This window comes from Asterias amurensis, chromosome 19 (assembly GCF_032118995.1).
Source record: "Asterias amurensis chromosome 19, ASM3211899v1".
Taxonomy (NCBI): Eukaryota; Metazoa; Echinodermata; class Asteroidea; order Forcipulatida; family Asteriidae; genus Asterias; species Asterias amurensis.
Genome location: NC_092666.1, coordinates 9,379,114 through 9,406,462, shown reverse-complemented (window position 1 = coordinate 9,406,462; position 27,349 = coordinate 9,379,114). Strand labels below are relative to the sequence as shown.

The 27,349-nt window shown below is 39.9% G+C and overlaps 2 protein-coding genes across 4 annotated transcripts in view; one reads left to right on the top strand and one right to left on the bottom strand.

Moving 5' to 3' along the window:
- The window catches only part of LOC139951272 (pleckstrin homology-like domain family B member 1), an 87,754-nt gene extending 85,766 nt beyond the window's left edge, over positions 1–1,988 (bottom strand). For all 3 annotated transcript variants that reach the window (XM_071950073.1, XM_071950074.1, XM_071950075.1), the window contains exon 1: positions 1,825–1,988. The gene's annotated coding sequence lies outside the window, so the exon portion shown is untranslated. The remainder of the gene's footprint in view (positions 1–1,824) is intronic.
- A 143-nt stretch (positions 1,989–2,131) lies between these two features.
- Positions 2,132–26,656, top strand: LOC139951254 (uncharacterized). Its single transcript, XM_071950043.1, has 28 exons — positions 2,132–2,287; positions 3,736–3,832; positions 4,368–4,482; positions 5,092–5,341; positions 5,754–5,888; positions 6,142–6,285; positions 6,867–6,932; positions 7,483–7,557; positions 8,601–8,699; positions 9,175–9,473; positions 9,976–10,203; positions 11,020–11,151; positions 12,732–12,903; positions 13,961–14,083; positions 14,512–14,631; positions 14,979–15,101; positions 16,119–16,415; positions 17,208–17,389; positions 17,941–18,103; positions 18,781–18,850; positions 19,351–19,478; positions 20,453–20,562; positions 21,060–21,270; positions 21,815–21,922; positions 22,482–22,599; positions 23,327–24,022; positions 24,919–25,168; positions 26,526–26,656. The coding sequence occupies exons 2-28, from the start codon at positions 3,769–3,771 to the stop codon at positions 26,653–26,655; spliced, it is 4,608 nt and encodes a 1,535-aa protein (XP_071806144.1). The 5' UTR covers positions 2,132–2,287; positions 3,736–3,768; the 3' UTR covers position 26,656.
- Positions 26,657–27,349: the final 693 nt, after the last annotated feature.

The window sequence follows — 27,349 nt, the reverse complement described above, 5'->3', positions numbered from 1 at the left end:
CATTGATCATAAATAACTAGAACCAAACCCTTCATTACAACTGACCAATTAGAGCCCAACCCCCTACAGTGGTCTTGCTTTCAATAATATGACCTTTTGTCCAGGGTCAAACAATGACCCAAATACCTTCAACTGGTATTCATGGCTTTCTAACAAATAAATCTCCCCACCATACACTAAGCTGGTTCACAACTTTAACTCAGATTATAACTATGCATTGCTTTATAATGACTTTGGTGCACTCACAATACTATGATTGATGAGGCCATTAACAAAAAATAATATGTTTCTCTTTTTTTTTAAACTACACTGCCATACAAAACTTGTTTTTGATGTGGTGGGAGACTTGAAGTGGAGTTTGGGATACGTTATCTAGCTGAAAAATTGTATTAAATTTGATGGGTTTTGATGGGCTTTCGGGTTTTGCCCTTTTAAAGGGTCTGGGTACTTTTTTGTAGGACACAAAATCCAATGTCCACAGATTTTTACATTAAACTCACACAGTTTGAAGATAATGATGGTAGAAAGCTTCCCCTAAAATATTACTTGCTGAAGTGCTGTTGTTTTTGAGAAATGAGTAAAACAATGTCATGAAAATGATTTTCGCCTCAGGACACGAAAATTATTTTTGCATGTAAAATGTATTTTCGTGACATTGTACTTTTACTAATTTCTCAAGAACTACAGCACCTCAGATTCAGAAAGCTATCATTACCTTCAAACTGTGAGTTTAAATGTAAATCTGTGGATCTTGTGTTTTGTGTTACAAAAGTCCCCAAATCCTTATTCGGTTTCAGTGACTAGCCAGGCAGACCAGTCGCTTGTCATTTCACTAGTCCATCACCATGTTTATAGTGAAAGTGATGTTTTTTTTAAAGCCAGTCGGACCACTTGGACTCTGGAGTGAATTTTGCCTGGTCCTCGGTCGGGTGTTTTAATTAGCAATTGACCAGCGGACCGCTGTTAAGGGGAAAAAACTGGCATCATGGGCCGGGTTGTGTCAATTCATTCATAAACAATGATAATATTTTGTAAGTTTTCACATTTTTTTGACCTGTTTTTGGTGGCCTGACCTTCACATGACCCCATACCTCGAACAAATCATTAGGAACCTGACTTTGAAATTTTTTACCACGACAAATTCAAACATTAATTTTATAAAAAGATTTTACGCAAAGAAATTAACTTCCCCCTTTCCAAACAAAAAGGTAATTGACATTTAAATTAGAGACTCTAGTAGGGATAAAATGCTATTTTACTTAATATTAATAGAATGTTTAGTAAACATTAGACAACTTTTGTTGCCATTATTTTGACGTAAAACCATGGAAGTTGAGGTGGGAGTACCTGAATGATCAAACTAAGATTAAATCATTATTTTTAAAAACTAGACAAAAGTTGTAAAAACTTGAAGAAGAATATGACCAAGACATTTTTTAAAGTTACAACCCCATTTACTTTTTTATCGCGATGGATTGAAATTGAATGACAGCAGTTCACAACTATTTCATTGGTTGGTTGGTAAATACATACAATGAAGTGTCACGAATTTTGTGCTTACAATTTGATTTAATAAGCCTAAATTACCCATCTAAACGCACATTCCTTCGTAATATATGCATCTACAATAATGCAATGGTTTGGTCGCGACCCAGCCACATGCCGCCAGTATGCCAGTGGTGGCGGCCGGTCGTTTTGTCCCACCAACCACACGCTGCACGTCCGTGTGTCGTTGGGTCTCAACTTCTACACTGCGTCTTGTTTTACAAAATTTGTTTAAAAAATCAACACAAAAAGCAACCGAATATTATATTCATAGCTTACCTATAAGTTTTTCCAAATCGACTAGATAGCTCTGCTGAGTTGTCCAGTATAAACATTGGCAACATTGACAATAAGGGAAGTATATTGGTGATATTTAACCGTCACTCCGACTTGCACAAAAATAGATTTTCACAGATGATTATAAAAGTTTATGTGCTCGCACTTCCGGTCGGTTTCTTTCGTCGCGAAGATTTGTTGACTGATATGACTCACTTCACAAGAGGGCGCTATTTCAAAAATGAACTTGGTGATTTTGTTTCCGTGCTCTGTGCGTTGGCTTATGAATTATTCATGATTTTATTCATAGCCTCGGCGTCACTTCACACGATCGAAGAGATAACGCGAGAGTTTGGATTTTTAAATTCAAAATGGAGGTGTTTACAAACATCAGCGGAAGACTAGTCTGGAAGAAGTTATTTGAGTGAGAAAACGATCTGGAGAATCTAGCGTGGTGGCAAGAAAGGTATTTGAAAAACCAATGCTATGGTTGGTTTGAATTGGGTGACTGTGTTTGATAAGTTGATGTTTTGATAAGAAAAACAACATTTTTCAACAAGAACTGTCAGTGTCAATTCAATCAAATTCAACACTGCTGCTGCTGCATAAAGTTTATGCTGCATACACTGTTTATAATAAACAGGCATGCAGCATGCACACGACCAGATAGCAGTGCATGCACCCCCCCCCCCCCAATGGACCAGCATTATTTTTTATTACACTGACTCAATACACACACAGATCAACACAACAAACAATGCAAGAAAAAGTGCATAATTATTCGGCCTTTTTTTGCAGTCGTCCATCATCAATCACTAATCAGGGATTCAGTCAGTCAGAGACCCACGATCGTCTGGCTGGGCCTGGCCCTGGGGTTGGCGGTTGGGGTAGTTTGTATGTTGTTTGTTTAATTTTTAAATTTATAGATGGTCTTCCTTCCAATCAACAAGGGCAAGGGAACTCGGCAAACTCACACAAGAAGTGGATTATATACATGTAAACATGTTAAAGCCATTATACACTTTCGGTAAACAGTATTGTCCAAGTCCCACACTTCGTGTATCACAACTTATATATAAAATAACAATCCTGTGGAAATTTAGGCTCAATCGGACATCGGAGTCGGGAGAAAATAACGGGAAAACCCACTCCTGTTTTCGCGTGTTTCGCAGTGTCATGACATGTGTTTATAACAAATCCGTAATTCTCGTTAACGAGAATTTATATTGTTTTACCGTTTTCTCAAAAAGTAAAGCATTTCATGGACTAATATTTCAAGAGAAGTCTTTCACCATTACCTTCTGTAAACCCTGTAAATTATTTGTAAATCTGTGAACTTTTTTTTTTTTTCCTGTACCGAAAGGGTCCAATGGCTTTAAATAAAAACTCTGGTAGAAACGTGCAACCCTAATATGGGACACAGTGTGAAAGTGCGCCGGGGGAAGTAATTCAAAAGGTAAACCAAAATAATGTTCATAAGGTTTATCGCGAATAGCAAAATATCAAGAGAGGGCGCTGTTGAACGCACAAAAAAGGTATAGGTGTTGCGTGCGCAAGTCGTAAAAACTGCATAGTAACCGCCCCATATTCCTTCCCACAATGCAGTGCGTTTCTGAATCGCGATAAACCTTATTGCACGGGGATAGGAGATACAGTGTGAAAATGAAAATGGCTTTAAAATATCAAACTTGATCACTTAGTTTTACTAAGTAAATGTTTTGAGAGTTTTCCTGAGTCTTGCACTCCTGTAGAACTACAGGAGTCTTGCACTCCTGTAGAAGTTCATCCACTCTCAATGATAGCCGAACGAACCTCATAGTTCTCAGAATTTTCTGAGAGTAGCTTGCCCAATTAGTTGCAAGGTTTTCTGCAATTGGTCCGCAATTTTAAACTTGATTTTTGTTTTGTTTTCAGTGATCTCTCCAAGTTGATTCTGATGCTAAGAAGATGATGGGAGATCAAATAATACTTGAAGAGGATTACGATGAGAATTATTTAGCAACGGAAGAAGGTTCGTCATCGAGTTGACCCTCAACTTTTTCTTCTTTCTCTTCTTCTTGAGTAGTGTTCAAATCTCTAAAAAAATAATGATCAGCATACAATATACACATAGACTGGCAGTGAGGTCACAAATAATAATTATAGTAATTGCTTATATAGCGCCCACTCAGTGACGCTAAGGCACTTCAACATTCAGTATTTTCCTGCAGATATGTGGGACTACGTATGAATTATGAGACCTACTCCTTTTACATAGCACCATACATGTAATGTTTTACAAGGTGCTGTGGCGCAATATGCAGCCAATCAAATCAGGAACACCGGGGTGAATCCCTTCTCTTATGATAAGTGCACTTGGTTCATTTACGTGCGATACAAAACACACTAAAGCACTTCTGAGATGGTTTATAATTAAGGAGTGAGTTCAGGCCCAGTGACCAGGGGTAATAATGTGAAGCGCATTGGGACGTCCTCCGGGTGTGAAAAGCGCTATATAAAAAGGGGGTATTATTATTATTATTATTTGGTTAAATTCTTCCATGTAGAGATAATTGAGTATGCCCAAGTCATTGGCATCGACGTTGAGAATGAGAGAGAAGACTTGATGTGGATTGCAAGAGAAGGGATAAGTGCCCCTCTACCCAACGACTGGAAACCATGGTTAGTATGTTGTATTCCCAAGGTAGGGTAAGGGTTATAGTTTGGGTTTTGTCAAGGTATTGCTAATTTATATGCCAAATTATCAAGAATACAATTAATTGTTCAGAAACCTTTCATTTCTGTAAAATCATCACCATACAACCAACCATACCCAAAAAAAAATCTGAAACTGTATTAAAGCATACTCTTGGTTTTTGTAGTACTTCATGTATGTTAACATGGGAAACATTTGAACAATTCAGGATGTGGCCTTTTTGTTTGAGTGGAAGTAGCTCCGATCTTGCAGGCAATTTACAGCCTCTTTGGGCATTTTGGTTTAAGCCGTGTCTGGCCGCTACGGCCCCTTAAGGGTTAAAATCACCTGTAAAAGTTTCAGCTGGATACAGTGTCTGCTTGTTGAGAAAACAGCAGAACAAATGGATTCCATGGAAATTCACTCAAGTCTCCAAGACTCATCTTCAAGTGGCTCACCTTGAAGGGGGAGGGGGAGGGTTTGGATTTGACACATTGATTTTTCTCTCACATTTTTATTTTTATTTGGTAATGCTACATGGCTTAACATTTTAGCTGAGTTGAAATTGATTATTTTTTGTGTTGTTAAAAATTCAGTCAAGATAGGGCGGGTGGAGACATCTACTACTTCAACTTTACCTCCGGGGAGAGCACATGGGACCATCCATGTGATGAGTTCTACAGGAGGATGGTCAACGAGGAAAGAGAGAAGATGAAATTATCTGGGGGAGGAGGAGGAGGAGGAAGTGGTGGTGGAGGCAAGAAGGATGGGAAGAAGAAGAAAGAGAAAGTTGAAAAGAAAGGAAAGGAGAAAGAAAAGAAGGAACTTGGAAAGAAACTTGGAGGGGTAGGTTGAAATTCAATTGTATTGATAACTAGGGGTAGCGTTTTCTTTCCCCAGGATTATTTCAAAATTTACCTTTGAGCGTTATACCTATGCCTTCATCCTTATGGACTGTGATGGGGGGGGGGGTAACCCTATTTCAGCACAAGGAGTAGCTGTCAACCTGCCCCTGGTGGGACCGACCCAAATCAGTTAAGTGTAGCCTTCAAATTGGAGTGGCCGTCCATCCTTGTGATGTTAGGCAATCTCTCATAGTTAAAAAAATTAACATCTGAAATGTTGAAGGTATAAAATAAAGGGGGGAAACCCGGGGCAGCAAGCCATTTTCACAGACATCTACTTTCATCTCTGGATAATATTTACTGTTTGTTATAACTTTTTTTAAAATAAATAATGTTGATGTTTATATTTGCAGTCACTTGGACCTTTGAAGGGAGAGTCTACTTTAGGGTCAACCCTAGGTACTCTAGGCAGTACTAAGGGAACAGGCCAACTCAACCCCTTAGGCTCATTGAAGGGTGCGGGATCAACGCTGGGCTCAACATTAGGGGTAAGAAATAAACTTCTTAAGAATGAGGTTGAGGCTAAGAGAGGCGGCAGCCAATTTCACGAAACGCTAGGAGTTAGGATTAATCTAAAGGTCTTCATGCTACACTGCAGGGTTGGGACTCGACCTAACTCCTAAGACTAATCTTAAGTTAGGAAGAGTTTGGTAAAATCGATGGCTGGGGTTATAAATGACAGGTGAAGAATATTAGGGGTCCATGATTGTAATTTTTCTTGTCTATATTTTCTGGATTTAGAAATCTGGCGGTTTGGGAGGAACTTCTGACTCGTCTCGATTCTTGAAGGGAAGTTCCGCCAATCAGAAGAAGAGCTTAGGTCTGTCTTCGCTCAAAGGAACCAGAGAGGAGAACATCCAGATGATGCCAGATTTCTCTGATGAGGTATTATTTTCAACAATATAATATTTGTTTCTTTCTGTATTCTTCAGGTTGGTAAAATTTAACAAAGAACGTAGGGTGTGATGGTGGAGTGGTTTAGAGCATCGAACTCAAGTTCTGGTCGTTAAGTCATTTGGGTATGGGTTCAAATCCTTGTCATGACACTTGTGTTCTTGGGCAAGATGCTCATAATTCGCTTCTCTTCACCCAGGGGCATAAAAGGGTACCTGCGAGGGTAGAGGTTGATAATAAGTTTGAAAAAGCCTTCAGAGCGCCACGGCAGCCCAAGCCTGCATAATCCCCAGGGAACTTTTTCATTACTTATTTTGCTGTACAACAAAATCTTGAAGAAGATGATGGAGCTTGTCAAAATGTACTTGTAAGAAAATGTAAGAATGTGTGTTTCACTTTTGGGTGGTCAAACAATGCAGTCCCCAGTGGTTGTTTAAGTTCAAACAATTCGGTAAAGAAAAAGGTTTAAAGACATTGTTAATTTTTACTGGTTAATCCCAAGGAGCCCCAGGATCTCAATCTGACGGCAGAAAATGAAATAGTTTTACATTAGTATTTGTGTTTGATTGTAGGACTCCGGCACTCCAAGATTGAATTTGGATTTGGATCTTCAAGACATCGGAGGCCTAGGTTACGACGTAAGGACTTTTTGTCTGTCAGTGCTTGTCTACTTGTGGGTTTGGATTCATGTGTTCATATCTGATGTTTAAGTTAATTGAATCACGTTGTAGTTGTTCTTGAGTGTTGATGGTTAATATGAAAGCAGCTCTATGAAATTGGGCCCTTGGTGACAACTCTGTCGTGACATTGACTGAGGACACCACTTGAAATCCTTGAAGAAATTTGCGCAAAACAACCACAAGTGCAGGGCCCAATTTGAAAGAGCTACTTAAGCAGAAAATTTTGCTAAAGCAAAATAAATCCTTGCGTAGTAAAATCAGATTACCGGCCAAGACTCCACTCAATTGTTATGCTAAGTAAACAACAGCTAAATACCAGTCACAAGCAATGTGTATGGCATGAAATTTTTTTGGCAAGTAACATGTGTAAAATAAGCGAGCTATTTTCGTGCTTAAACAACTTTTTCGCTTAAGCAGCTCTATGAAATTGGCCCCAGTTATGACCCTGTTGCACTGATGCAGTGATTTTAACCCTTTTTGGGGTATAATTTTCTTCTTTGATTAACAGGATTCTGATTCAAGTGAAGTTGATATAAAAGGAGTTGAGGTGTCAGACAGCGATGATGACGATGATCTAGATGTGGTAAGTTCATCATTTTCATTTATCTGATTTTCCTGAAAATTTTGATTTACCTTTCTCATTGTTTAAAGTAATCCATACTTGAACCTAGCCTTGCTCAAGGCAGTCGAATTATTCACTCCGAAAAAAGAACGGCGCTGTATAAAAACCCACCCGTATTCACTGTGCGTAACATCGCACGACACGATGCCCCTGTACACTATCCGCATGCGTCGGCCGTCAGGCCGACAGCCTTGTAGGGTCTGTCTGTCTGTGTTGAAGCCAATGACCTCATTACTATAATAAGCGAAGAGTTCCCACGGTCAGCTCATTACCATAATGCCCGCGAAAGACGAGACATACATCACACACCACCACCACAGACGCATGATAGGGTCCAAAGGTCGTGATAAGGGAAGTGCGTGATTGGACGTCAAAATGAATAATTCATTTGCCTCACATCCTGTGTTGTCTGATAGGTCTGACGAAAGATATAAATATTCATGAGCTGCATACTAGCATATCCGAGAGCCCCCCCATTTTTTTCCACTAGTGGAATTTTTTCAATACAACACATTAAACCCGGAAGTTACAGACCCGACAAGGCTTAAGCCTGACGGTCGACGCATGCGGATAGTGTACGGGGGCGGATAGTGTACGGGGGCATCGTGTCTTGCGATGTTACGCGTTCTTTTTTTCGGAGTGAATAATTCGACTGCCTTGAGCAAGGCTAACTTGAACCCAGCGATCGATTAATCTGGGCATTTATTTAAGATTCTTAGTCATACCACAACTCTTGAGAAACTTAACTTATTTTTACATATGTATTACGACATGGGATGCACCTCCACACCAAAAGTGTATCAAAATTTGCTGGAAATTTAAAAAGAGATGAAAAATTACAGATAAAGCAGGGTGTCAAAAAGACACCCAGACACCCCTCTGGCTAACACTGTGCCCCCACATTTTAATATGCACCATTACAACAAATGAAGTCTCACAAACTAATCCATATCTAGTGATATTGTACTTTCCAAAGCATCTATCTATATATTTTTCCGTTTCAGGATTTTGGGATCGATGCAAATTTATCCAAGAGACTTGGGCTGATGGATATTGACAGTCTGACACCTGCCGTCTCAGCTGACGAGCCAATCAAATCAAGAGTAAGGAATCCTAAAAAAAAAAAATATTTGTAAACAATTTGTTCTCCCGAGGAGTTTTCAAAACTGGGGGGCGTTCTGGACCCATTTTTTTTGACAGTTTGGACAAAGTATGTTGAATTAATAATAACTTGGGGTTTAACAAAGACAAATTTACTAGCGCGGGATTTGAACCAATGACCTCCGGTTTAACTTACTGGTGCTCTGCCAATTGAGCTATCCAGCCCTCAGAATGCTAGTACGTTAAACCACAGACAGTTGGTTCAAATCCTGCTCTAGTCAAAAATACCGCTCTAGTAAAAAGTTATTTGTGTCTGAATCGGCCACAATTCTTGTGTATCAGCCCAATACCCTAGCTGGCGCATTGGGAGAACCTTGGTAAACATTCGCATATTACTCACTGATCAGACTCGTCAATTCTGTCTTTAAAAAAAAAAATTTAATTACTCTCCCAACAAATTTGTGTTTTGCCTCAAAGTTTTTGAAGAGCAACAAAAAAGACCAGAGTATCAAAAAAGAGGACGCCAAGCAGCCAGATGAACCTTCTACAGCGACAACCTCAACTGTCAAATCCAACCCTAACGCCCTGAAGAAGCCAGTTATGGCCGCTACTCCGACAACGGAGCCAGTCGTCAAACCAACGCCTATGATCATTACGACCAAGGCTGATGAGGAGCCTCAGATCGACATGAAAGCTCTGGCCGAGAAACGAGAGAGGATGGAGCAGGAGGAAGAGGACAAGATGAAGCAAGAAACGGAAAAGAATCTTGCTAAGAAGTAAGAACTCTTTTGTGACAATCTCTTGGTGACCATTTCCTTGAATATTAATAATAATAATAGGAATAATAATATGGACTTATAATAGGCACATCTCCGGCAACCGTTCAAGGGGCAGGAGCGACACAAAAGCTCAGAACAAGTGAAGAGAAAAACGTGAACAAATGGGCTATTTGGATTATTTTTCAAAAAAAAAAAAAAAAGTATGCAGGTAGTTGCCCTTGTGGTTTATTACTTTATATTTTAAAAATTGCCTTCCCTTTATAAGGTGATCCCTCTACTGCCCCTTACCAGATTATACAATAGTTACGGGTTGAAGGGCTTCGAACACAGATATTTATGATATTTAGTAGGGAGATATTATGTTGGAAGACTGCCTACATCAGTACTAGTGAAATCAGTTGGTAGAGCACTGGCACATTTCCGGAAGATGCAGGTTAACATTGAGCTCTAGTCAATTTTTCTTTGTTCAATCTAAATTTTTGTATTTTTTTCTGAGCAGACGAGAGGATCATCTTAAAGAGCAAGAGGAGCTGGAGGCCAAACTGCGTAAAGATCACGAGACGTCCCTGAACCACATGAGAAAGAAACTCGAGAAGGAACTTGAGGATGCGAAGCTTGAGATGCTTGAAGATAAAGAAGATAAGATGAGGAAGATCCGAGAGGAGGTAGAAGGAGACGAGGAGGCGGAGGAAGAGAAACTCACCAAGGAGAAGGAAAAGAATATCAAGTGAGTTGGGATTGGACTATCAATTGTTTATGGCGTGTTGTGGCTGAGGGGTTTAAGGCACTTAACGGCAGTAGACACTATTAGTAATTACTCAAAATAATTATTAGCATAAAACCTTACTTGGTAACAGGTAATGGGGAGAGGTTGATAGTATAAAACATTGTGAGAAACGGCTCCCTCTGAAGTGACGTAGCTTTCGCGAAAGAAGTAATTTTCCCAAAATTTGATTTTGAGACCTCTGATTTAGAATTTGACGTCTCGAAATCAAGCATCTGAAAGCACACAACTTCGTGTGACAAGGGTGTTTTTTCTTTCATAATTACCTCGCAACTTCGATGACCGATTGAGCTTAAATTTTCACAGGTTAGTAACTTTATACATATGTTGAGATACAGCAAGTGAGAAGACTGGTCTTTGACATTTACCAATAGTGTCCTTAACACGTTTGATAATTATTCAAAATATATATTAGCATAAAAACGGAGAGCTGTTGAAAGTTTAAAATGTTGTGGAAAACAACAGTTTTTGAGAAAGGGGTTGTTTCTCTCTCAAATATTTGAATTTGAGAAAGATTTTAGGCATATAGCCTTTTCAAGTATCTGAAAGCACACAAATCTGTGTAACAAAGGTGATTTTTCTTTCATTATTCTCTTGCAACTTTAATGACCAATTGAGTCCACATTTTCACAGGCTTGTTATTTTATGCATATGTTGAGATACACCAAGTGAGAATACTGGTTTTTGACAATTACCAAAGGTGTCAAATGTCTTTAAGAAGCAACTTGAAATTGGAAGATATTTTGTTTTTCTTTACAGTGCCTTGAGAAAGAGAGTGAAGGAAGAAACCGAAGATGAAGAAGCCATGATGATGGAAGGAAAATCAGACGCCATGAGAAAAATCAAAGAAACTATCAGAAACGAACAGCAGGAGCAAGAAGACAAACTCAGGTCAGGGGTCAATATCAAAGGGTGTCATGTCCGAGCGTTTTTGAGCATCAAATTCAAGTTATGGTGTTTAGTCATATCGGAGTGTGGTTTGGATCCTGGTCGTGGCACTTGTGTCTTGAGCTACATTGTAGATGCTTTACTATAATTGCTTCTCTTCACCCAGGGGTATAATGGGTCCTCTATTTAAAGAGGACGAGCATTCACCAAAAAACCCATAAAGCAAAATCCAGATGATGACGACTTAAGTTTCAAATAATCTCCTGTACCATATGTACCGGTTTTAATCCTCCAATACCATAGCACACAATATACAATGCACAGCCAATGAAAGGTCAATACAAGGCTTGCTGCATAAAACATATACATCTTAACTTTACAAGTTTACAATGGCTCATTCAACTGACGATATTTCTCTTGTAAAAGCAAAGAGTTAAAATCAAAACATCTCTCACAGAGAGCCAGGATAGTTTTTGGAGCATGGTCAGAGCCATCCTCCCTACAAAATAGAGGGACGTGCCCATATAAAGAATTGGCCACAGAAAATCAATGTCCTCTCTCTTGCTCAAAGTTTTCAACCCCCAAACTTAACTTTCTAGAAGCCTTTTTGAGGTATGACTGACGTGATGGGAGTGTACTGTTTGGTTTGGGTTTATACACACAAATTTACCCAAACCTTATTGTTTTGTAGCATTGTGTCCGCAATGAGGTTTGGTGGACGTGATAGGAGTGTACTGTTTGGTTTGGGTTTATACACACAAATTTACCCAAACCTTATTGTTTTGTAGCATTGTGTCCGCAATGAGGTATGGCGGACGTGCTAGGAGTGTACTGTTTGGTTTGGGTGTGTACTGACAAATTTACCCAAACCTTATAGTGTTGTAGCATTGTGTCCGCCACATCTCAAAAAGCTTATTGTAAACAAGTAAAAAAAGCTTATTGTGCCGAGTATGTACAATGTCTAGATCTTATATAACTAGTCGTCACACTCATTCTATGCACACTAAGAACAGTGATACTCTTTTTCTCAACGGTTTGTGTCTTTGAGGTTTAGTATACCGTGAGGTATATATAGGGCAGTTAGACTTTAGGTCTTACTTATCAAAACAATATGGTAATCACAAAGTTGGATTAGACAGTTGACTGACGAGGGGGCACTTGAAATCTCCTACAATAGTAGTTTATTAATTATTGGTTTTTACCCATATACACCGATGTGTGTTAGCACTGTATACTCAGTCCTTTCCTGAGTACTGTAAAAAAATCACAGTCATTTTACTCATTTTACTTTAGCAGTACCCGCTGCTAAAACATAGGATTCGAAACTGCCTCTAGCTACCGGGCAAACTCGGTGGTCTAGTTGATATGACACTGCTCTAGAATTGCAAGTGGGTTCGAATCCCACCCGAGTAAAATGCCTGTGATTTTTTCACAGGACTCGGGGGAAAGTACTGAGTATACAGTGCTACACACATCGGTGTATATGGGTAAAAACCAAAAATTAATATTTGTTATCCCCGATGCAAATTTAACATCTATTAAATAATAGTTTAATCAGAAGAGTTTTCTTTTCTGTCTTACAGAGCCGACATGGACGAATCACTAAAGACGTTGAGAGACGAAGTCAAGGATCTTCAGGGGAATGAAAAGAAGAAACTCGAGGAAGAGAAGAAGAAGATGATGGAATCAATCCATGAGGAAGTTGCCAAGATGGAAGAGAAAGAGCGGCAGGAATTACAAGACAAACAGAAGAAGGTATAAATGTTCATTTTTTTTTCTTTTTCGTGTCGTAGCTTAGAGGATAAGAGCGCCGGACTCAAGCTCTGGTGTGTCTGATCATCAGAGTGTGGGTTCGAGTTCCCGTCAGGACACTTGTGTCCTTAAAGGCAGTGGACACTATTGGTAATTACTCGAAATAATTATTAGCATAAAACCTTTCTTGGTGACGAGTATTGGGGAGAGGTTGATGGTATAAAACATTGTGAGAAACGGCTCCCTCTGAAGTGCTATAGTTTTTGAGAAAGAAGTAATTTTCCATGAATTTGATTTCAAGACCTCAGATTTATAACTTGAGGTCTCGAAGTCAACCATCTAAATGCACACAACTCCGCGTGGCAAGGGTGTTTTTTTCTTTCTTTATTTTCTCGCAAGCTCGATGACCCATTGAGCTCAAATTTCCACATGTTTGTTATCTTATGCATATGTTGAGATACACCAACTGTGAAGGCTAGTCTTTGACAATTACCAATAGTGTCCACTGCCTTTAAGCAAGACACTTGATCATTATTGCTGCATCCTTCGGATGGGACGTAAAGCTGTTGGTCCCATGTGTTTGTATAATGTATGTTCAAGAACCCAATGCACTTATTGAAAAAAGAAGGGGTCAAAAAAAAGGTAATTAGTTTGAATAAATTGGTACCTTTCATAAATGCTGTATGCATCTTTGATTCTCATTCATAACAAAGTTATTACATGTACAGTCAATAATTCCAGATCTCAAAACAAAAGTGTACAAAAAAGAACAATTCATTTTGTTGTCACAGGGCTGAAAATTACCTGATACTATCTGTGTTTGTGTTACGACCATTCCTGTATTTTAATGAAACAGTTCTGCACCAGTGAAAAGCCTTTTATAAAAGTGGGGTTTTGAATCTTCTGAGCTCGTATCATTGAGAGCTCACTGTATTGTCATTGATGCTCAAGTTTGTTTGCATAAACTTTCATAGGAGTGACCAAAGAACGGCAACACCAAATTAAAGTTGAGTTTCCTGTGCCCCTAAGCAGATTTTCTTTGAATGTTGTTTTATTACAGGCCCTTGAGGAGCTTAAGCAGAAACTAGATGCAGAGGAGAAAATCTCCCTGGCTGAGATTCAGAAAACGCACGACGCTGAGAAAGAGAAGAGAACCAGAGACATGAAACAGAAACATGAGCGGGTAAGATTAGGCCTTGAGGTGTGTGTGAGTGTGTGCGTGTTCTAACGCTACATCTGGTCCATTACACAGGCATGCAACTCTTCCGCGTTTCCGCGGAATTCCGCGTTTTTTTTTTTTTTTTTAGCCTAATGTATGCCTGGCATTAACAATGTACAACTACAATCATGTAAAATAAGCCTAGTACATGCTAACAATGCACCTAAGAGCATAATAAACCTCAACATTTTCTGGGGTACCATTGTGGGTATCATGTCCCGTTGCGTTTCGGCTGCCTCGCTTCGCACTTGCGTTGTGCCTTTGAAAATTGTCCTCTTTTTTTTTCATTACACAAAGGCAACCGATAGAGACATTTTTTGTGAATTACTTGTACACCTAGTATATGAAGTCACATTATAAACCGGAAACAACCAATCGCTTGATCTTTTCAGGAGATGGATGATTTGAAAGCCAGACTACAAGAAGCTCAGGCCGAGGAGAAACGCAGAGATGAAGATAAGATGAGATTAGCACGAGAGAAACATTCCGTCGTTCAAGACATGGAAGGAGAGGTAAGTTTCTTATAACCTGATCATCTGATGTTACACTTTGAGGTTCGTGAACACATATTATGGAAAGCTTTCATCATAGCACGTTTATCTAATGAAATCATTTACCTGTCTAAGTTTCTTAAAGACTCCCAATGTCATCAAGCTTGTAAGCACACTGCTAAGCAGAGAATAATTTTGCTTAGTAGGAAATTGGTTACCAACTAAACTTGGTAAAAAGTGGCCATCTTCATTTTTGCTGCAATTTTCTTCTGCTTGGCAGCTTTGTGAAGATAGGCCCAATTTCTTCTTGCAAATTCGAAGAAGAAACAATGCTCTTGTCAACGTTGTACCTTTCAATTGAATCCCAGATGGAGAAGGTTCTGAATGAGAGGAAGAAAGAGCTCAAGGAAGAGCAGAAGAAGGAGATGGAAAAGATGAAGAAGGAACACGAGAGCAACATGAAGAAAATGAAGCAGGAGATGGAAAATCAGGTAAAGACTGGAAATATGAAACAGAGGAGGCGAAACTGAAATATTAATTAAAATATTCAATTCAATTCAATTCAATTCAATATTGGTTTATTTTCATAAAAAAATACAAGACCAAATAAAAAGTCATAGACTAATGGCATTTGGTTAACAATTAAATTACATCAAAAATATATACGTACAAGTTTACATGATAAAACCATAACATTAAAAATATTACTAGAGTTAAACAGACAAACAGGAATTGGGAAAACAGCTACTGAGTTCTTATATAGTGCTTTATCACACCCCTGTGGGTGTAGCAAAACGCTCAGTATTTTGTACTCCAAAGTATGTAGAGCTAAGTTTTTGAAGTATGAGACCTAATCCTTTACATAGCACCATGTTATGTTTTCCATGTTGCTGAGGCGCAATATGCTACTGTTCAGACAAGGAATACTGGGGCTACCCATAGAGCTATATATATTGACTAGAGCGCTAACTTGCTCTGCGTTTTGAAGCCACCCTGGGCGCAGACATGTTTGATGTGTTGCGTGACTACGGAATGAATTTAATTTTAAAGAACACACATTGCCGTGATTTTTTTACATTCGGCGTGTGCGCTTACGTACGCGACTGCCCATTTGCGTACGTCCCGTCCGCACTACGAAAACCGTAAGTTCGACTTGATTGACGTACTTAAAAAAGTATACGCGCCTTTTAAACATGACGCACATGCTGCATTTTTTGGTGCGATGACACATAAAAAAGAACAAACGCACTATCATGCAAATAGCCGTACAATTGCCGTACAAAATTTCAAGCTTTTGTATTGGTTTGTACATAAACATGGATGCGCCCATACAGCTTCAAAACCTTAGTGCGTGTACAACGGGGTGTTAGCGCTCTAGTCAATATATATAGCTCTATGGGCGAACCCCTTCTCTTTGGTACATGTAATATGCACTATATAAGAGTGGTGTATTTTTATTACAGTGTACAACTATTGTTTCTAAATCAATCAATTATCTGGTCTCGTAGGTGAAGTCAGAAAGGTCTTCCATTCAATCCAAACACGAAGCGGAGAAAAAACAACTCGCCAGAGATCTTGAACAGGAGATAAAAGACGTCCGCCGGGAATTCAACGATCGCAAAGAGGACCTTCACGGAGCGCACGAAGACCAGGAGAGCGCCCTCAGGGAGACGAGCGAGGGATTGGAGCAGAGGAAGAAGGAGTTAGAGAAGATGAAGAAAGACTTGGAGAAGGAAGAAGGAAAGATGATGAAGAGACGGGAGAAACTGGAGGCGGAAAAGGAGAAGATTGGCCGTGAACAACATGTAAAGTTTTATTCCTCCCTTTCCATGTTTTGTAACAGTATAATAGATGTTAATTTGGCATTACAGGGATGTGATTTCTCTGTTTTTAACTGGAAATCTATTTTTTTCAAACCCTCCCCCCCCAAAAAAAAAATATAAAAAAATACAACAACCCAAAATCATATTTATTTATTTATTTATTCGTTTTTTCTTTTATCATTAAACCTGAAGATTAAACCAGATTACAGATTGGGGCCTTGTTCGTATTTGCAAGCTTTCACCCTGTGGGCTTACTCGCTATGCACTTACATTTCAAAAGTACAGCAATTATTGCTGTGCCCTTTTGATCGCGTAGTTTGAGGCCTGTTATTAGATCATAAAGTTCAGTACATCAGTTATAATAAAAGTGCCCTTGCCTCTGAAGAAGGTCCAGTTTGGATCAAAATCTAAGGCCATCTACCCTACTCATTAATAATAATGAAAGTAATATAGACTGTGCACATATCCACCCTGCTGTTCAAGGCACAGTAGAACCTAAAGAAAAAGACGAAAGAAGAATAGACACAACAAAACTAGTCCTTGAAACCTGTGAAATAAGATAAGTTTTTAGAAAAGATTTGGTACAAAGACTAAGAGGTAGAGAATTCCAGATGCGTGGCCAAGTTGCAGAATAATATGTGGATCGAAGATTCAGCGATGGAGTGAAAACTTTTATTAGCTCTAAAATAAGGTGGGAGTCTTGCCATTAGGTGCTTTGTGGCGATTATCGTCAAGTATATTGGTGAACAAAAGTTCTTCCTTTGATGTTTCTAGGATATGTTGGCTACCCAGGCCGGGAGGATGGACTCGGACGCCATCAAGAGGATTCAAGACGAAAGACAAGAGTTAGTGGAGTCCATCCAGGAGGAGAGGTCAAGGGTCAAGAAACTTGAGAAAGAGAAGAATGATCTACTGACAACGGTGCAGAGATTGAAGCAGGAGAATAAGACATCAAGGTAAAGACAAGCCAACTGTTAAGAATTACATGTACATGTAATGTGCCGTTTTTTTTTTTACCGCTCTCAAAGATATTTGTATAACTTCATTTGTATGCTTCATTGTTGAAAGGGCAAGGGCACCAAGGCATTTTCTCCTTGGTAAAGGACACCCTATGAGGAAATTGTAAATTTATATTGAAGCATTTCAAGTGCACCAAGGCATCGACCAGGGGGCATGGAGGCGATTGTTGCCTCGGTGAAGTATCGGGCCTGCTGATAGAGGGAGTCGTATGACCATCGTCATATTGCATACATGCTGTAGTGCTCATAAACTTTTACATTTTGGTGGTCCAAATTGCGATAGAACATGATGTTTTTAAAGATATCTGTTTTTGTATGTTACCTGTTCGTCATGTCATTTTATTTTATATTCTTTCGGAGGGAGATTTGAAACCTGAGTTTTTGTTGTTACGGTCCATGTGTGGCAGCCATAGGCCCCCTACAGCTAAACACTTTCTACGGTTTCAAGAAAAAGCCTTATTTTTATCATAATTTGATTGGATTGACAGAGTTCCTCATCGTATCAATGAGGATGAGGATGATGAACCGTTCCTTAATGGTCATCCTAGAGATGCTAGATCATCTAAGACACTGAAGGATCCCAAGACACCCAGTGCTGAGCTGATGAATCTAGATGAGTTATCACAACCCACACCGTCTCCTTCTAAAGAGGTTGGTAGCGTAAGAGACAAGATTCTTCCTTGCCAAAGCAACCAGCAGTATTGGACAAAGCCTTAGGCAAATTTGTCAGCAAATGTACATAAATTGGTTCATAATTATCATAGTGGCTTCTTTATTGCGCTCAAATCTGTTCCTCAGTGACACTCAAGGCGCTTTAACAGTCAGTATTTTCTTGCAAGGTATGTGCGGTGCTACACGTGTATTATAAGACCCATATACCTTTTACTGAAAAGATTAACCGTGTGCAGAAGATTACTTTTCTAAGTCTTGCTTCTAAAAGAAACTTTCTCCAGAAGACGATCAGAGCATACTGATTGAAACGTCGAGTTGAAACCAACGGTTCTTTTCAGAACCACCCCAACTCATTAGAGATGGTCATTACATGGTGTTACTGCAAACCTTTCTATATCGTATTTCCACCATGCAAAGTTTCAAATCCTACTTAAAAGAAACTGTTGATTTGTTTTACTGAAAAAAAATGCCCGGCAAATGCTTAGAATTCTTCAAACTAAATTTGTATTGATTTAATAACAACAAATTCCAGAAGACGACCAGAGCATACTGATAGAAACGTTGAGTTAATCCAACGGTTCTTTTCAGAACCACCCCGACTCATTTAGTGATTCATTACATGGTGTTATCGCAAACTCTTCTATAATTTGTTATAGTTACGTCAGATGATTCACCCGAGAGATCTGAATCGAACTCCGGCTGAAAGAGAAGACTACTCCTTTAATGGTACGGACAATATTATTATCATTCGATATTTCTCATGTCATAGTTTAACAAAGAATGCCTTGGAAATGAACTAAGTAATCATTGTAGGTTAAAAATAGATATGACACATATATGGAAAGCTTCGGATAAAAACAGAGGACCAATCTAGCTGTGTACCAGAAACACCAGTGCTAACCCCTACTTATCCATGAGTGTGTTCGTTTAGCTTCCCTGGGTCATCCCCGGTCTGCCCCGGTGCGTTCGAATAGCTTTTGACGTCAATCCAGGGGCTCACCCAGGTCAGCCCCCAGTGCCCTGCTTGTGGAGTGGGTCACCTGGGGGCTGGCCCCAGGTAAACGACGTCACTACGACGTCACTACGAGAGCGGTGAGTGGTCGTTCGTTTAGCTCTTGTCAGGGGCTCACCCAAGCTAAACAAATGCACCCCATGGTGTTCTAGGTTCTTGTAAACCTGTGTTCTTGTGTTCTTTATTCCATTTCTATGTTTTTTTTTATATGCAGGATCAGATGATGACTATCTAGCTCCAAGGCGGAGACAGACATCTGATAGGCCCTCTAGAGGAAGAAGAGAGAGTGACAAGAGTTCTCGTCCCAGTCGTCTCGGTAGTGACAGAGACTCCAATGGAATGGTATGTTTGTGCTTTCAAGTTTAGTCGATAAGTTCCAAAGAGATACAAGTGGAGATCATTGAATTAAAGTTCTGGGCCCAATTTCATAGAGCTGCTGAGCACAAAAATTTGCTTAGCATGAAATTTCTTCCTTGATAAAAACAGGATTACCAACCAAATTTCAACGTGATTTTCAGGATAATCAAACGACAGCTGAATACCAGTACCATGCAAGATGCAAAAAACGGAAATTTGGTTGTTAATCCTATTTTTATCAAGGAAGAAATTTCAGGCTAAGCAAATTTTTTAAATCCCGGTCGTGACACTAGTGTCCTTGAGCAAGATGCTTTTACTATAATTGCTTCTCTTCACCCAGTGGTATAAATGGGTACCTTTGAGGGTAGAGATGGTTCTTTTTATTGATAGTGTAGTGCACTACACACTTGGCAGCACAGGTTGTATACTCCCCAGGGAGATAAAATATAAATGACCCAGTGACCAGGGCCCAATTTCATAGAGCTGCTAAGCACAAGTTTTGCTTAGCATGAAATTTCTGCCTCGATAAAAACAGGATTACCAACCAAATTTCCACATGATTTTCGGGATGAGCGAACACCAGCTGAATACAAGTAACACGTAATATGCAACATAAGGAAATTTGGTTGGTAATCCTGTTTTTATCAACGAAGAAATTTCACGCTAAGCAAATTGTTGTGCTTAGCAACTCTATGAAATTGGGCCCAGGGATGTTAATGTACGAGCGCCTTGAGCGCCAGTGAGTACCGGTGTTAGGCGCTATATAAAAAGCCACCATTATTATATCCCGTGTTCATGCTTGTCATGCTACAGACTACATTACACTTGTTTCCTGAAAAGAGTGACCCTGTACATTCCATGGCCTCTCTGGCAGGCAAGATTCTACACTGACTATTATGGGAAATGTACATTTTATGTCATAATTTGGTAATTTCTTTTATTTGATTCCTTTTTCGTAGCATGAAAGGAGTCGTAAGCCTAGACGCCAGGCTTGGCATCAATATGCTACTGACTCGGACGAGACTGATGACTTCACAGAGGTGGAGATACGACAGCGAATGCACCACATGTAAGAGTTCCCGATCTCTGAACCCCTCAAAAAAAAACATTATCTCCTGAACTCTTCAGTCTCTTGATGACCAGAGCAGAGCAAGCTAGTCGAAACGTTGAGACCAATTTAAGAACTCACTCCGTGGCAGTGAAGTTAATGACGAGAAGACCCTTCGATTTACAAAGCGCCAGGTTAATGAGCAGGACAGGTCTGGAAGAGAAGTCTCCCCAATAATCTACTGCTGTAGTAAAATATATAGCTAGACAAGTTCTCCAAAGAACATATTCTACCCAGCGAGTAAACTATAATATAAGTATGGCCTCAACGGCAATGCCTCAAATCCATTATGTGCAAAGATTGTTACAGGGAACAAAGACGAATTCCCAAAGATATAGGTTTTTACTTTTCCCTTAAGAAAACAATTGCTGCTCTGCTAAACGTTCAAAATCACCAGCAACTCCTACATTCTGAAGAATTTTTACATCGCCTCTTAACTCAAACTTCTTTCTCCATAGTGACATGCAAGCCAGACTGTTTGAAGAGAACGGAGCAATCCGGAGAGCCAGTGAGTTCCTTCACCGTCAACGACACAACCTGAAGCAAAGACAACGTGTCCTGAATGACGCTAGGCTGGAATGGAGGAGAGATCTAAGAAACCAACAGATGCAAGGATTGTCTCCTGCTAGTGCTTCCGTCTTGGAAGATGCTAGACTGGGATTGGAAAGGGTAAGAAATACGGAGAGTCTCCTGATGATGATTAGAGCAAGCTAGTCGAAACGTTGAGACGAGTAAATACTCACTCAGTGGCAGTGAAGTTAGTAACGTGAAGTCCCCTTAATCCACTAAGCCAAAGTAGTCTTGGCCGTTTTTCTACCCTCTGGTAGCAGATAAGCAGGACAGAACTGAGAGGTCTCTCGAACTCCGAAAATCTACTTTGCGGTAGTAGAGAAGTCTCCCAAATTTACTAATATCTACTCCGCGGCAGTAGAATATATAGCAAGACAATTTCTCAAAATAACATATTCTACCCAGAAGTAGATATACACATGGTGTTACTGCAAACCAAATATACAACTACCTACCTGGTAAACAAATCAGATAGCTGATATGGTTTATTGAAGAACAGAGATTAGATTTAGAAAGGGTGTGATTCACACAGAAGATGCAATGAAATGAAAATTGCTAAAAGATGATTTATGGAAGTTTAAAGGGGGGCTATTTATTTGATTGTTTGTTTATTTGTTTATTGACACTCTTCATTTAATAACAGGAGGCATTAGAGTTGGACAAAGCTATGGTCAACATGTCAACGGGTCGTAGACTCATCCGAGAGAAAGCCAGTAAGATGAAGAAGATGGAGACCTCCATTATGGACGGGGTAAATCACAAAGTCTAAAATCAAAGTCGATGTCTAAAGTGAATCACCCATTAAGTTAAAAAGCCAACCCCAGTTTGCCTATGACAAACTCGGGTCCAAACTCACCGGTTTTGGAATGAGCAGCTTTCAACATGATCTTCCAAGAGGCGTAATCATGTAGATTAGGGTGCCACTGCCTGTGAGTTTACTGACACAAATATCAACAACATTTAACAGGTTCTTGTATATAATATGAAATACGTTTCATGAAAGAAACTTTGAATCATAAAAATCAACCAATTGAAAATAATTGGAGAAAAAAACCCCAAATATGCAACAGTAGGCCTTTCTCTGTGTGCTCTTCAGCATTTTGTTATTTGAAACCAACAGGTAGGCTTGTGGGTCAGGATCACTGGCCTTGGGGAAGTGTATTTTACAACTTCTGTACTGGTAAAAGTTGATGAGAGTCACAGTGAAACCAATGAGTAGAAATCAGAGATTTTGGTTACTGGAAATTTCACGTAATGTATGCCACCATTGATGATATACTTGACGATTGTATTTTTCTTTTTTACATCAGACATCAGCGAGTGAGAATGAATTTCCTGACCTGAAAATGTCAGCTTTGACTCTGAGTGACGCGTCTAGCTCCAGCGATCCCAGTCTGAGTGACGTAGAGGATTCCATTTCTACTCCAGGTAGTTTATTTTTCTGATTATTATAGGGGGGGGGGGTTGGTTGGCTTGTGCTCAAGGTGACCCTGGTTCGATACCCGGCCAGGGACATATTTTTCAGTTTCAATTGTAAAAGGATAAACAAACCCATTATAAACAGGTTTTAATAGCACTCCCATGAACATTATTTTCAATGAAGTAATGTTTAATTCCACAAAATAATATTGTATTTAAGTTTCTCTACAATCCTATATTTTTTAGATAAGATGTACGTTTTTGGTATACTACAGTGCATACACACACCGGTGTGTAGGTAAAACCCTACAGTATTATTTATATCCGATACAAATTTAGTATCTATTAAAGACACTGGACACTATTGGTAATTGTCAAAGACCAGTCATCTCACTTGCTGTATCTCAACATATGCATAAAATAACGAACCTGTGAAAATTTGAGCTCAGTCGGTCACCGAAGTTGCGAGCTAATATTGAAAGGAAAAAAAACACCCTTGTCAGACAAAGTTGTGTGCTTTCAGATGCTTGATTTCAAGACCTCAAATTCTAAATGTGAGGTCTCGAAATCAAATTCGAAGAAAACTACTTCTCTCTCACAATGTTTTATAAAACCAACCTCTCCCCATTACTCGTTACCAACTGACGTTTTATACTAATGATTATTTTGAGTAATTACCAGTAGTGTCCACTGCCTTTAAATGTATGTTTTTAATTTACTTTTGTTTATTGAACAGCTGCAGCTCCTGATGATTCAGCAACTGCTGTTCTCAGTCAACTGCAGCAGTTGCTTCACCAGCAACAGCAACCACGAGTGACCACCTCGGCTTCTAACCTCAACCTCGCTCCGAGCACTGACACAGTTCCTACAAGTAGCAGGATACCTGCAGCCGATGAGACCGTGATGTCATCACTGAGTGTTATAAACCAACAGCTCTCTCACGTCATGGGATTACTGAATCGACCCGGGGTACCAACCAGTACTGAGGGCCAGACTAATCCTGGTATGGCCACTGGTGCTCAGACTCACACCGGTACCCATCACACAACCCATATATCACCGGAGTACCGACTGCATGACCCTAACGGGGTACCATCCCATAATGCATCTAGGTCAATGGTTCCTGCTCAGCCAACCCACAATGTCTCCTCCTTGCCGCACAGTGATGGATGGTCTAATCCCAGACCTTCGAACCATGCCTTTACACATGACAGTAATCCAGCACCAGTCTACACCAGCTACACTGGGCCTGTTAGAGGAGGCTTCGACCGAACACCATCTGCTGTAAGCTACCCGCCATCTTGGCAATCTAGTGGAGGTGGAAATAGAGTTTTGCCAAATGTGAGATTTGACGTTTCTTCATTGAGGACTACGGCACCACGAGAAACGGCAGAGCAAGCTCTGGAACGAAAATGGAATACGTATTTTGGAGGTAAGTCACATAGACCAGGGATGACCCTTTTATCTGAATTCAGACTTTTTTAAGTCGCCTGATAAACAAAAAAGCTATATTTTTCTCAAAGCAAAATAGTTTGTTGTGGCTGAGCGGATGAGAGCACCAGACTCGAGTTCTGGTCGTTCTGTCCACCTGAGTGTGGTTTCGAGTCCCGGTCGTGACTATTATTGCTGCATCCTTTGGATAGAACAGAAAGCTGTGGTCCTTTGTGTGATTATTTTCTTTTATTTGAACGTTTGCAGAAATGTTGGGCTTGGACACAACTCTTAACATGATTTGCAAACATTTGACCATCCATGCCAACCTGCGTGGTTCTTTTATTAACATTACAAAGGTCCATTGAGGCTGGAGGTGCAAAGTATTCTTGCACCTTTTTATAGGCACTATTGGTAATTACTCAAAATAATTATTAGCATAAAATCTTGCTAATGGTAACGAGTAATGGGGAGAGGTTAATAGTATTTAAAACACTGTTAGAAACAGCTCCCTCTGAAGTAACATAGTTATAGAGAAAGAAGTAGTTTTCCACGAATTTGATTTTGAGACCTCAGAATTAGAATTTGAGGTCTTGAAATCAAGCATCTGAAAGCACACAACTTCGTTTGACAAGGGTGTTTTTTCTTTCATTATTATTTCACAACCTTGTCGATCAATTGAGCTCAAATGTTCACAGGTTTGTTATTTTATGCATATGTTGAGAAACACCAATTGAGAAGACTGGTCTTGGACAATTACCAATAGTGCCCAGTGTCTTCAAGGAATTGCCATTAGTGTCCATTACCATTGTGAACACATAGAACCAGACTAAGGCCTCACACTACATAACAAGGGTTTCGCTTTAAAACAAGTTTTTGACACATTGACCTCAACAGGTCGCGGCCCGTCTGCATCCTCAGCTCCACATCCAGGCGTTCCTAGCGCATCTATCGGCAAGTCAACCTTCGGTGGTTACGTATCGGCAAGAGACCAGCTTCGATCCTACCGCCAGTCGTCTCAATCTTCTGCTTCGCCTCGCCATCCAACAGCTCCTGAAGAGACTTCCTTCGCTTCTTCGACGGAGTCCAAACTACAACAGATGAACGACTGGATGAAAGACTTCCGCAGAGAAGACATCGGCAATCTGTATCCTTAGTAGGAATATCATACCCGTTTAATAAAGATATCAAACCCCTGTTTGATAAAGATATTGACAAAATAGCGAGACCGCTAGCCTGAATATCTGACATCGCACACTTCGAGGCTCTCAAATTACGCCTGAGCCCATGTCAGGATCCTACTGCCAAATGCACCTTTGACCTCGCATTCATTTCACATGGAGATTCGTAGTCAAATTCAAAGTACCTGTAATACATATAAAACAACATGTATAATAGCACTGAACTCCAGCTCTTGGTGTTTCTGTTCAGCCGAGTGTTGGTTCGAGTCCTGATCGCGACACTTGTGTCCCTAAAAGCAAGACACTTATTTATTATTGCTGCGTCCTTTCGGATGGGATGTAAAGCCATGTCCCGTAAAAGAACCCAGTGAACAGAGCAGGGGTTCGCGCAGGTGTTTGCGCAGGTGTTTGCGCAGGTGTTTGCGCAGGTGTTTTTCCGGTCTGATTGGCAGCATGTTGCGCCACAACACCTTGACCATTACATGGTGCTTCATGTATGTAAAGGTCTTATACTCTAAATATAGCTCCACAACGCCTTGAGCATCACTGAGTGACGGATATGATGCGCTATTGACCCATTTCAACTGACGTCATCATCAGAAAAATCTTGAATGCGCCATACTGGTGGGCAATTTCACTGTGCGTATATATATATAACTCTATGCTGTGCGTTATGCAGTGAAGTGTGCATTTTAGGCGACGCGGCGTTAATACACGTAAACCTAACTGCCCACCAACATGGTGAGCGTGGCATCAGTCGCTGCGTGTGACGGGCGTGCAAGGGGTCAATATAACAAGCCACTATTATCTGCATTTAAAGCCATTGGACCCTTTCGGTACAGAAAAAAAAAAAAAAAGTTCACAGATTTACAAATAATTTACAGGGTTTACAGAAGGTAATGTTGAAAGAATGCTCTTGAAATATTAGTCCATGAAATGCTTTACTTTTTGAGAAATCGGTAAAACAATATAAATTCTCGTTAGCGAGAATTACGGATTTATTTTAAACACATGTCATGACACGGCAAAACGCGTGGAAACGAGAGTGGGTTTTCCTGTTATTTTCTCCCGACTCCGATGACCGATTGAGCCTAAATTTTCACAGGTTTGTTGTTTTATATATTAGTTGTGATACACGAAGTGTGGGACTTGGACAATACTGTTTACCGAAAGTGTATAATGGCTTTAATATGTAATATGGATTTGTGAAGAAGTTGGGGTACCGGAGAAATGACAAGCTAACTGCTCTTTCTGGATACCCACTGAAAAAGTTAAAGTTCAAACCCTGTTAGTATTTGACCTTAACCTGACCCCGTATATCAGTCCCCATGGTGGTACCCCACTCTCAGGCCGATCAGGATCCACAGCCAGTAATCCGCAAAGTGGACGAAGAGCGCCTTCTACCAGACTTGAGCTCGGTGACGACAACAAAATTAGAATAAGAGAGGTGTAACCCTTTTCTCAGAAATCCAACACATGCATGTAATATTTAAGTGCCAGTTTTTTGATACAAGATATATATTTTTACTACAAACCTGCCGCGTGTGTGATTTATACAAAATTGTTTGGAGCGGTGTTGGGTAAATTGATTTCTTCTAAAACAAAGGTGAAGCTCGTACAGACCATCATATGCGCACATATCCACTATGCTGGGTGTTCAAGGCGCAGTAAAAACAAAAAAAAATCCAAGAAAAACAGACACAGCAAAATTAGTCCTGAAAACCTGTGACATAAGATAAGTTTTAAGAAGAGATTTGAATTTTGTGGTAGAAAGACAAGATCTAAGATTAAGTGGTTGGGAGTTCCAGATGCGTGGCATAGCTGAAGAAAACGACCTGTTGCCCCAGGAGAATCCAGACTATAGTTTAGACCAAGTTAGACCTATTTCTGTCTAGTCAACGATAGTTGGACTACACTAGTCGACTATTTGGAACCAGCCAACTAGGCAACGTTTGCGAGTCGCCGGTCGTGTTGACATGACATGAGCCGTTCGCACTTCAACTTCTGTGCGCATGCGTGTGTCACTGAACAGCCACAAGTTGACCATTAATCCTCTGCGCAAACTTAACCAAATCTGTTGGCCACAAAGTATCCGTAAAAACATTTTGTACTGTTAAGTGTAAAGTTAGTAATGATTTTGAAATTTC

What these genes read in the sequence shown, in the direction of transcription:
- LOC139951254 (XM_071950043.1), top strand. Translation starts at nt 3,769, where the DNA reads ATGATGGGAGATCAAATAATACTTGAAGAGGATTACGATGAGAATTAT. An exon ending in TCGGAGGCCTAGGTTACGAC is followed by an intron (nt 6,933 to 7,482) that starts GTAAGGACTTTT and finishes TTTGATTAACAG; the next exon opens with GATTCTGATTCAAGTGAAGT. An exon ending in AGAAGACTACTCCTTTAATG is followed by an intron (nt 18,851 to 19,350) that starts GTACGGACAATA and finishes TTTTATATGCAG; the next exon opens with GATCAGATGATGACTATCTA.